This window comes from Perca fluviatilis, chromosome 10, assembly GCF_010015445.1.
Source record: "Perca fluviatilis chromosome 10, GENO_Pfluv_1.0, whole genome shotgun sequence".
NCBI lineage: Eukaryota > Metazoa > Chordata > Actinopteri > Perciformes > Percidae > Perca > Perca fluviatilis.
The window spans coordinates 16,297,973-16,310,016 of NC_053121.1; the positions used below are offsets into that span (position 1 = coordinate 16,297,973).

At 41.5% G+C, this 12,044-nt stretch overlaps 1 protein-coding gene across 2 annotated transcripts; it reads right to left on the bottom strand.

Moving 5' to 3' along the window:
- Window positions 1-847: 847 nt before the first annotated feature.
- fam193b (family with sequence similarity 193 member B) lies at window positions 848-11,444 on the bottom strand. Of its 2 annotated transcripts, none has more exons than XM_039814166.1 (10): window positions 11,067-11,444; window positions 9,095-9,373; window positions 7,678-7,864; window positions 5,252-5,470; window positions 4,232-4,646; window positions 3,944-4,127; window positions 3,577-3,810; window positions 1,650-2,658; window positions 1,452-1,527; window positions 848-1,306 (listed from the first exon to the last, which is right to left on the bottom strand). In XM_039814166.1, the coding sequence occupies exons 1-10, from the start codon at window positions 11,229-11,231 to the stop codon at window positions 1,210-1,212; spliced, it is 2,865 nt and encodes a 954-aa protein (XP_039670100.1). In that variant the 5' UTR covers window positions 11,232-11,444; the 3' UTR covers window positions 848-1,209. The 2 variants fall into 2 exon arrangements, with proteins under 2 accessions (XP_039670100.1, XP_039670099.1); XM_039814165.1 differs by having other exon boundaries at window positions 1,626-2,658; window positions 11,067-11,443.
- Between the last annotated feature and the right edge of the window lie 600 nt (window positions 11,445-12,044).

Consider the following 12,044-nt stretch of genomic DNA (forward strand, 5'->3'; position numbering starts at 1 on the left):
GCTCAAAAGGGCCCAAAATAATCACTCAATATGTACAAGCATTGACATTAACTGTGCCAAAACAATGTGTGATGGTTCCAATGTTAAAATGAACATTGCACACTGGTGTACCTGTCACTGGTGGGATATAGGGGGTTAAAATAACAGTTTAAGAGTGAGAAAACCGTGGTAAAGGACTTTCTTCTACAGATGGCAGAGTGTATAGTATATCACTATAAAATATATAAAATTGTTCAAGATTAACACTAAGGGAGGATTGACATTGAATCAACATTTGCATTTAACTTGGCCCAGTACAGGACTGGGGGACAGCATTTAGAGGTTTCTGTTCTAGGCGTCATGCGTGGGGACGTATTTGCATTGGTACTTCATTGGATGCATCCTGCGAGCCAGTAAATTCATATTTTCCCAATAGGTTCTATTAGCGTTGTTGATGTACTTAATGGTCAAAATTTATGTTTTTAAAAAACAGTGTAGCAGGTGGGTCATCAAGTGTCTGTCCTTTCAGTTTCAGCCAATGATTACCAAATCATTTGATGATCATAATTATTAAGAAAAGTTTTCCAATTAAAAACTATCAACAACGGCTGAATGTACTGCAGTGTTTTTGAGTAAAATCAGTGCAATGGTTGCCACCATTGTCCCCTGCAGAGGAGGAGGGTACAAGTGTTTTTCTCTAAAATTAGGTCAAAATGTCTTGTGCTCCTTTTTGTCAGTTGTCCAGTATAAGACAAATTATCTCAGGTGTCTACTGAGACTGGTGTAGTGAGCGGGAAACTAGCAATGCAGAATGTAATGTGTAATAAGCACCAAATTGAACTGATTGGAATTCAGAAGTTTAACAACGTTAAAATGTCTCAGATTTGTGATAAAAACATTTATTTCATATAAGGTAATTGTTTACATACTACATACGTAAGCACATGGATGCAGTGGATTCAACAGACTTTTTTTCCATTTTTGCATCTCTCATTTAAGTGGACATTGCGATAATAGCAAAGGGTAGAGTTGGCCTTGACAATGATCCCTGGCTTGTCAGCCACAAGGTATGTTTCAGTCCTCTGAATGGAGAGTGTGATTTTTGAACCAGGGTCCCTTGGCTTAGTAAGGAAGAGAAGAAAACAGGGAATGAGAGAAGGCCTCAGGCCAAATGGGGCTCTACTGAAAGAGTTTGTGGTGTGTGGTGTTTTTTTCTGGCACTCGTCCAAGTTATTGAGCTGCATTGGAAGGAACCTTTTTGAGGCTGAAGTTTGACCAATTCACTGCTACCTTCTGGCGAGTTTGTTTTGCAGAATCAAGACAAAACCTAGAGGGAACAAAGACAGACAAACAGGAAGAGGAGGAAGAAATAATGCTCAGTTTAAGGGATGCGGTTAATGTTAATCAATACAAACAGTTTAGCTCAAAGTTTGTTTTTTAAGTATCCTGATACACCGCTATTTTACGCCTACCTTTTGAAGTATTCCACTTCCCGATCAATCTCATCCATTTCTGTTGGATCCACATCTTTAGGGAGAAATACATCATCTAGGGAATACGGATAAAGATGAGACATTAGCTAAATACGTGACAAATTAAGAAACAATTCAAATTTTGCACACAGTGGCAAAGATAGTTTATTGTACCAATAGCACTGCTGGATTTTTCACCCTTGTTCTTGTTCTTCTTATTTTTCCCCTTGGCTTGCTGCTGTTGCTGCCCATTTGCTGGACCGGTGGGATGAGCTTTGCTTTCTAAATCCTGCTCAGATCGACCTCCTCGTGTTTCTGTGTCACCTTTCCCTCTTTGCGAATTTGAGAGGCCACCATTTGTTGCATGTTTAGACGATCTGCCCTCCTCGGCTTTCCTGGGCCCATTTCTCTGGTTGTCTGCAGAGTGCTGGGGCTGTTTGTTCCCAGATTTTGAGCCGTTAGAAGACGGTTCTCTACACTCATTCCCGGAGGCAGCTTTGGTTGCTTTGTTGGAATTTTGCTCGGACACAGATTGCTCCTGTCTTTGCTGCTGCTTTTTATTCTTCTTAGACTTTGCACCACCGTTCCCAACTGTTGTGTTCTTGGGATCGGGGGCATCCTCATTCGATTTAGCTGTAGCGTGGGCTGGCACCTGTGGCAAACTGTCAGATCCAGTGGAAGTGCATCTTTCTGGGGACCGAACCCTTATGAGCTTCGAAAGACTGGGGGTAGTGTGCAACCGCTGGATGTCCTTGGACCCAGCAGTGAGCCCTGACGCCGTGCTGGTGGTATTAGGGGACGAGACGGTGGTCGTGTCCTCCCATCCATTTACCAGGTCCAGGTGGCTCTTAAAGGTTCCCAGTGAAAGAGGGGCCAAGTCAAGGTCTATCTGCTGCAGGTCAGAGGAACCATTGAGATGGGACAGTAAATGGTTGCCCTCCAACGTGGCTGCCTTCTTTGGGAAGTCATTAACATCCAGATTGAGGTCGTACATGCTAAACGAGGCCCGGATTGAGTCTTTGATGGTGTTCTTAATCTCTTCGAGCCGACTGGTGAGGAAACTGTTGACACGCTCGAGCTCCAGCTGAGGCCAATCGAGCAACCGACTGGCTTCTGGACCATCGGGGATGGGCTCGTCGTCGACAGGCTCAGATAGATTGGAGTGGGGGTCACTGCCTGCAGCACCCATGCCCTGCTGAGCTTTTTCCTGAAACAGAAATGGTACAGGCTTAAGAGGGTGAACAGATACACACACAAAATTAACATATTACATTAGTAATTATCAAACCTCGATACTTTCTTTTTGGTATTGACCAAAACGTATCTGTAGCACCGAGTATCAAAACTACTGAAATTTGGCATCCAATGTCTGGTCGGACTTTTAATCTTGTTTACTTATTCTTAAATTAATTAATTAAATTTTTGGTAATTACCGTACATTTTTTTAGCAATAGCCATTCACTGAATATACATTATGCAAAGGATTCAAATAGCCTACCTACACATGAGGGACTAATAGGAAATGATGCATTTATGTAATCCAGTGTTACCATTTGTTATTTAATCTCACTGATATCAGCCTCATTGTTTACTGTTCACTCTATTAATGCCATAATAGAGCTGTATTGAGTTATTGACCTATCTCCTGTGCACTGTGTCAGTGCTAGGGTGAGGTCTGGCTGCACCACTTATCTATTCTGGGATAGGGTTCTTTAAGCCAGTCACAATCATCCTGGGCGGTGCTAAGCCCCAGATGCAGCAACCGTGACTAAGTTAAAGCTAATGCAAACCGAATGTGTATACAGCTGTATGGACTGAAATCGACTAGAACTTTAAATCTAAATCTTGGCATTTTGACTCTATTTGGGTAAATTCTTGTAGAGAGGCTTTAGACAACACTTAATATTATTACTAGGTCTTCTTTTGTTAAAAAAGAAAAAAGGTTTTGAAGAATACATGTTAATATTACTAAGCAGTGTATAAAATAAGGTTTTGGTCGTTCTTAATTATTGTATGGGTACGGGTGTCAAAATCTTGAAACCAACACCCAGCCCTATACATTAGATCAAACCTATTCAAATGAAAAAATATCAAATCAAACATTCAAAAACACATTGTTTCACACCTTCTTCTTTTGTTTGTGTCGGGCCCTTTTGGCGGCCTTGGCACTGTTGACAGGTTTGGGCTCAGAGCTGTTTATGAAGTCTAGCAGCTCATCTACGTCCCGGTTGTCGATGGCACCGGTCACCGTCAGATCGGAATCTTGACGCTGAGGCAGCTCCTCTTTACGCCGGGTCAGACGTGAGCGGAGCTTCTCTCGGATCTCAGCGTAGTTACGGCTGGTCGGTGCAGCTGGAGGCTGTGACCAAATAATACATAGCAAAATACTTTCATGTCAGCTTTGGTGTTTAATGTTTAACAAGTACGTAATAGCAAAGGGAGCTCTTAATTGCTACTTAAAAAGAGCAGAGGAACAAAACGTTTCAAAGTACCGCATTGTGTCCGAAGAACTCGCAGTAGCAGCAGTCGCAGTACTTCCCGTCCTTCTGGTTGGTGGAAGAGGAGGCGCAGGAGCTCCTCTCAGAGCTGCTATCTTCATCCTCCCCCTCCTCCAGCTCAGACGAAGGGTGGCACAACGTCCCATTAGTCATTTTGTGCCCCTTACATGCCTGGTCCCTTCAAACCATCAGAAGGCATTTGCATTTTGAATCAACACAGCTACAGAAATGGTTTCTCAATTTCACAAAAATTCGAAACAATGCTGAGATAGTATTACTAACCTGCAGACCCCAGCTGTCAGATGGCCCCCCACATTTGAAGTGGCCACTGTTCCCGCACTGTGTCCATTACAAGGGTGGTTACAGCCCATGATAGACGTGCCCAGTTTGCTGTGCTGTGTGTTCACGGCAGGAATGTGGGCGTTTTTGCACGGGCTGGGTTTATGGACAGATGTTGGGCTGTCTGGACCGGGAGAATTGAGTTTGGCTGTAGGGCCGTGGAGGTTTGGGACCAGCGGGGGGAAGGGAGAGTGGGCTGCCACACCGGTGCCAGACGAGGAGGTTACGTGACCGTGCTGCCCAGAGTTTGGCTTCGGGGGCAGGAGGGAGGAATGCTGGGAAGACAGGCCGGTGGGACTGTTGGGGGGTACTGACAAGTCTGTGTGTTGATGGTGGTCACTGGGGTGGAAGGCTTCACCTGGACAGTGGAAAACATGAATAAAAACGACTTCAAGATCACAAACGCTGAATCCTCTTTTTACATTACAGTTTGTGTTCTGGTCCGCAGTTTATTTAATGGGATTTCCTAATTACCTGAATACGTCTATATACACACTACCTCAAATGAGTAGGCCAATTACCATTAATGCAATTACCACTAATGTCATAAATGTAAGCTAAATTGTCCACTTTTCTATAGATTAACCAAGTTTACTTTCAAATTAAAATACAAGCACTGGCTGGCCAATTTTGTTAAGTATGAAAAACGTTTTTCCATCTAAAAACAAGATCTGTGCAATATAATAAATCTTGTTTAAATGATTGGTGTCCATAACAGAAAGTTACTCTTTAAAAAAAAACAAAAAAACTTTGTAGCAAAGTGAGTAAACCACACTTATTACTGAAATTTGTCAGATGCATTTTTAAATTCAACATTTCATATCTTATCTCTACATATTCCTATTACCTAAACACTGCAGATTCAATGAGATCTTTTAAACATGAAGCTTGATAAGTGGATTCTATAGTGGGTTCTGATTTCATAAAATGCTATTGAACCCTAAGAGTCACAGGAAATTATACCTGGTGGCGTTGGTCGACGGCACATGGTCTTGAAGTGCTTGGGAGTGGTCTTACAAAGGTCTGCTGAGGTAGACAGGGGGTTCCCAGCAGAAGATCCACTGGAATTCTGGGAGGATGGGTGACTGTAGGGACAGACTTTGGTCACCGATGTTTTAGCGGATTTCCCAGGCGCTTCATGAAGACCTCTTTTCTCATGACAGACTGATCCTGGTGTTAAACCTACAGATGAAAAACAAATGAATTTGAGAAGGGAATTGAACATGATAACGGTTACAATAAAAGCGAAATACTCGTTTTGATTACAGCCATGCTTTTCAAAAACTTTGCCAACACTAAAGCTTGGTTAAAGAACAACTTTTCAAAAAGTATTTACCAATTCATTTGTTGGTGTATTATGTTAAAATGTCTTACAAAAAGGTGTAAAGATTTAGGGGGGGAAATTTGGAGGATTTTTACTGTCCATATCACAAAATCACCAGAACGTCTCGGAGAGTTAGAGAGCTTTGATCAATGCCCTTGACTTAATTTCCAGGTGCTGATATTAAGGTAATTCTACAACTGACTTTTTGGACTGTTTATGTTTTGTAAAAATAAGTCCATGCTCTTTGGAGGCATCTTTAGACATGTTTAACTGTCGAATGGTGATCAGTTCTCACTGCTATGAGAAAGAAACCAGCATTGAAAGACATTGTTAAGCCCTAAGGATAAAACCCCTTCATGCTAACCAAAATAAAAATGAGGAAGTAGTACAACAACATTTGAACTATTTAACATATGATTTCTGTTGTACAAAAGTGACTCTTCTGCCAGTAGAAGTTTATACAAGTCACTAAAATAAAACCCACCTAAACTTTTGCAATAGTATGTAATGAAGAACATCCAACAAATATGTTTGATATTACTTAGTTGAAAAACACAATTGATCCCCAGCAAACATCAACAAAATGTATCAAATTAAACCATTTGGAATGTAACTTTGCCCATGCAGACGGGCACAGCTTCACTCACTGAGCACATATGCCATCATGTATAACTACTTTCACTTACAGTAGTTTAAATGCAATTTTTGCATCATGAGCCATTGGGAGTATTTGCTAAACTAGAAATACAACCAAAGTTATGCACCAGGTAGCCTCTACAAAGTGGTTTGACTGGAGCCAAGAAAAGATCATAATGTCTCACTTTCACATTCAGTTCTCCTCTTATGGCTAGTAAATGATATAGCTAGGTAGTGCATCGGAGTTAGTTTGTAATACAGTCCCTATGAAACCACTGAACAGCCAAATGACAAAGAAATAAATCTGTTTAACACTATGTGTTAAAAGAATTGGGGTAAGATACACCATGGTTCAATTTCAATGTAAAACTTCTTAATGCATCACAATTTTTGATTTCCACTTTTTTCATTATTCATGACCAGCCTTACTGGGAAACAATTATAATATCCATCATGAAAAGTCAGGAATCATAATGCACCATATCAGAATTCCATTGGAGGTTTGTGCATTGAAATATTTCAAGAAACTAATTACAGTGCGTGTGAAAGATGATCACTTTTCACCACTCCATGACAGAGGGGTTTTTGAGGGTCAATTTTTGAGTCTTCGTCATATTGGTCTGTAAGTCCAGCTGTGTTTCGGTTTATACATTTATTGCCGCCACTGCTTCAGAATTTTATGAAAGGTCATGAAGTCGCAATTACACGACTCTGCAGAGCTGTACGCTCCACTGAACTCAAACAAACGGTCGTGTGCTCTCTTTCCACTTTGAGGGTGAGCAACTGGAACAGTGACAGGAGGCAAAGTCATGACAACCAAATAAACAGCGCAAGTACAACCATTTCTCTTCAGGCAGAGTGACAAACAGGGACGAAAGCCTCGACGGCTGTGTTCCCATTGGGATCGCACTCATGTGGGACCCGCAAAATAAGACAGCTACGGTATCTTGGAAAATAGCAACATGGGGCACTGAATTTGATGAATACATTTAGCTAGCTAGCGCACCCCGCGTCCCATTCTGCCTCACTTCCTGCCGCTAGGAGACTACTTCACCGGGAGGAGAGCAGGCGGCAGCTCTGCTCTAGCAACTTGAATTCAGCCAGCGCAAACCCCCGGCGCTGCGGACACAGCAGGCGGTGGGGAGTCTGGGATCAGCAAACTTTTCGTTAACCTTATCACCACCAACCCCCCCCCCCTCAAACTGCTAAAAAAAAATCCGAAAAGAAACACTGTCCAGGCATGCAATAAATGCTTAGTTCTGTAGTTTATGTAGCTATTAAGATCTTGGCAGAATTGATTATTTATTTGTCCATTTCACAAAACAAACTCGCAACACAGCGTGAAATTTAGGTTTGTGATGTTTTCAGCAATTACTGTCACTGTCATTAAATGTTTTCTGGAGCTGTATTTTACCCTTTGATGACAGACCTTGTTGTGAGTGTGAAGAAGTGTTGTGGTTGCAGTGTTCCCCTCCGTTGGTGTGGGCAGAGTTCCAGAGACCTGACAGTTTGTGGGCTGACAGGAAGGAACTCGGGTCCCAATCCACAGTACTTTGCTCCGGGTAACCGTTCCCACAGCTCTGGGACTTGCAGGAGGAAGAGTGTGACAATGGTAGCTGAAGAAAAGAAAACCCAACTGGTTAATCACAGGGCTGTCTACCTAGCCTTAGATGTTGGCACCAAGTAACTAGCAATATTATCTTGGGAGTGTGACAAGACAAGCAGAAACATCTTTAAAAATGCATTAATCAGTGATAAGTGCAAGTCGGGTGACGGGACCCTAGGTCATCTTTTCTGGTCTTGGCCCAAGCTCAAGAGTTTCTGGGATGACATTTTTTATTTGTACAGCGACGTAGCAGACAACTAATCCCTGATGGGCTCTCTGAGATATCAGGTTACAACAAGCCCTAATGTTTGGTATGGTCATAGCAAAGAGGGTCATCCTGAGAGAATGGAAATAAGTTTCCCCTCCTTGCTTTAAAAATGGCTAAATGACATGGTTTCTTGGATATACCTTGAAGAAATTTGGCATACTCTGTCCAATGCCCACCCCAAGTTTCCTAAGATCTGGGGACCCTTTATTGAACACATTAGGAGGGAGAGGTGTCAACCTGGGAACTAATTGTATCGGACTGTATTGTACTGTACTGTATGGCATTGTGCTTTGAGCCGCCATGAACTCATTTATGTGAGCTGGCAGTTCGTTTTATTTTGCTCTACTCCGTCCTGTCTATTTGTTTGTTTTTGTTTTTTTGTGTGAATTTCATGAATAAAAAATACATATACATATACATACATATATATACATATACATATATATATATAATGCATTAATCAACCATGAGTAACCAAAAAACAAACCTCTGCAGGGGACTGTTCAAAAATCCCTTCTTCTGTTCCTTTTTTGCTATTTTGAATATTTGCAAGTTTAAGCCAATATCAACAAAACATCTTGAACACCATGTTAATCTGCAGTCAAGCTTAAGGATGATAAAGAAGTCTTCAAAATTTGCATTTCATGTAAAGTATTTATGTAAAAACAACTAAGAAAGTAAAGTTAATAGCTGCCGCTGCCTTACATATGCCACAGAGACACAATTACAAAATAAGTTACTTCTGAAGAGGCAAAAAGTAGACTACATGTTTAAATGTATTAAATCCAACATGACATTTAGACAGGCAGATTTGTTTAGCGAGTAAGCACATGCAAATGCAATGCGTTGTGTGTTAAATAAAGATGACATTACCTCAGTCGACAGAGACAACACAGTTTAACTAAAACGTTTTAAAAAGAAGTTGTGAAAAGGATCCACACATATAACCCAAATCATTCTTCTTTTATTTACCGGCGTGGGTTGCTCCTGGGTGCTCCGCCTCTCCTCCTCTTCCACACTCTTGCAGCAGCTCTGACATATCCACAGAGGCACCTCACCAAGCAGGGACTGAGACAGCGAGGGCACTGCATCAGCAAGCTTACGTCCTGGCGCCTCCCGCAATAAGGCCTGGGAGAGCGCAGGCACTGCGTCAGCCAGCTTGGTCCCATGGCCCCCAGGGAGTCCGTTCACAGAGTTCGCTCCCCAGTCCTTAAATTCTCTGTGGCACAGGAGGCAGCAGGTGTGCATAGGCTAGGTAGAGAAAGAGTATAGAGGAGGTCAAGTATTAGCCTGTGATTACCAGTTAAACACTAGAAGAAAGGGCTAAACTAGGGTCTATTCAGTCAGATGTCTTTACAATAGGGCTGGGCGATATGGAGAAAATCAAATATCACAATATTGTTGACCAAATACCTCAATATCGATACGATATTGTAGTGTTGACTATTGGTGCTTTCACAAAATATTTACACAATGAGATTTTTGACAAATAATCATCAGTAATGTGGATATAATGACTAAGTGGGTAAAGGCAAATAATATAACAATTTACAACAGTTACAACAGTCTAGTAAATTCTGAAATGACATCACTTTACTGTAATGCAGCCTTTAAAACCAGTACTTATGCCATATTACGATATCCAAAGTCTAAGACGATATCCAGTCTCATACCACAATAGATATAATATCGATATATTGCCCAGCTCTACTTTACAATTTTTGACAATGCCAACTAAACAAAGTAGGCAATCAAAACAGACAGATCTATAATTATATTTGTGTGTTTACAGTTTATTATGTACAATTAGCTAAAACAAATTTAGTCTAATACAAAGGTGTCCTCCAGTTGAAAGGTTAAATCAATTTATGTGTTATAGACACAGCTAGATGTTTCCCAGTATTTTCTGGATACCGCATACTTGTATGATATTGTGATAGATATTACCTTTTAGAGATAACCAGGTTATTAAAAAGTACAAAGTACAACACAAATCTGCCTAAGAATGAAATATTTATTGTTATGAGACGTGTCTAGACAGGCATCTTACACATTTGGTATATAATGTAATCAAAGCAAAAATCAGGCAAGTTGTAAGGCTCAGAGGTCAGATGTAAGGTTAGCTGGTTGCTGAGGCGACAGTGGTCCAGCCTGCAGCGTACCATCTTCTCTTTGAGGTTGGTGTTTACCCTCAGTTTAGCTAACGTTACTGACCTCGATTTTGCTAACGTTAGGCATCACTGGCTGATAACTGCATGCACTGAAACTTTTGACATAAGCTCCTGTCACACTCCGATAAAGTAGTGCGGTACAGCAAAAAACAACAACAGTATGGAGTCGAAAAAACAACTCGAACCATGTTTGGGAGTTACCTAGCCCTATTATGAAGCGGTTATCTCTTTCAGCTAAATAGCTAATTAGCTAGCTAGCTAGCTAGCTAGCAGCTGTTGAGCTAGCTAGCTACTGCTGGCTGAGTGGTTCCTGTGGATGGGTTCAAGTGCAGGCAGTAAGCACGTTTGCAGCACGCTAGCTGGTTATGGTAGCCCGGCTAGCCTTCTGGTTAAGGTTGAAGAGTTGTAAACGCTGGAAATGGGAAGACCTGTCCGAGGCACAATGTCACCTGTCCGTCAGAGGAGATGGACTGCAATGCTAGCCACACTGCCTCAACGCCGCCTGTAGTAGACGAGTCTGCTCGCTAAGTTGAGCGTATTATTTATTAATTAACATATCAAACGACGTGAGACCTCAACACCTACGACTACTGATTAAAATAGCTTTCAATCAGCCAGCGGATGCATATATAACTTCACCTCTGCAGGATCCAACTAACGTTACATTAAATAAAAGCACAATGGGGGATGCTTGGATTAGCAGAGAGGTGCTAGCTCAGAAGCTAGCTAGCCTATTTTAAAAGCAGCGATTGGCTTGCTGCTAGCTAACTTACCTGGTTCGCCCTGGTAGTGGCCAGCCTATCCAGCCCAGCATCTCCCCCGCCACCGTCAGCTGCATCGCCGGGAGAGACTGGGCTCTTCGGCAACGTTACGGTCTGCTGTCCAGGCGCAAGCTCCTTCTGAGCGACCCCTTGCTGCTTGCTTTTCTTCCTTGCCATTACGGGGGTGTTTATAATACGCTTTGGTCAAGTTTGCACCAGTTTCTATGATTTGAAGAGCACACTTTCGTTTCTTCCCGGACCTCAAAATGTTCTCTATCTCCTCCAGTCAAGACAACAGTCAATATGGCGGAGGACTGGCACACTCAGGGGTTCATAGGTTAAAGATACTACTGGCAAAGAGGCTTCACTCCCATAAGGAGAATGCAACTGAAACCTGACACAGGCAGTGAAGCCAGACACCGCCATATTTAGTAAGGGCAATCCTCTCCTCCCACTTTCTTCTGTGTATGAAAAGACAATTAAACACATCCTTCCGCTTAAACTTAGCTATTCAACCGATTGTTTTAGTGTTTAAACATATCTATTGAGCATATAATTGTATGCTAGCTAAATACGCTGGTATATATGTCCAAAGTGTATATTGTAAAAATGTATTGTTATAGAATTAAAATGAGATCGATGTAGGCTGTAGTTGAGGTAAATGTATGTTTTTTCAGACATCGGTAGAGGGGGAGAGTAAGATAAAACGTAAGTGTATAAATATCAAACGATGTAACTTAATGCATCTTTGTACAACTTCAGCTCACAGGCGACTGTTTAGGTTTTCATATAACAGAGGCAAATGTAATTTTGGGTTTATAGTCTTTTAATCTTCATTGGTATTGTATTTGTTTTTGCTTGTTTATTTTCTGTTTTGGTTCCTACTGTATTTTTAACTAATGTCTTTTGTGTGAAGCACTTTGTGACTCTGGTCTGTAAAAGGTGCTATATCAAATAAAATTATTATTATTAAAAATTATTAAATATGCA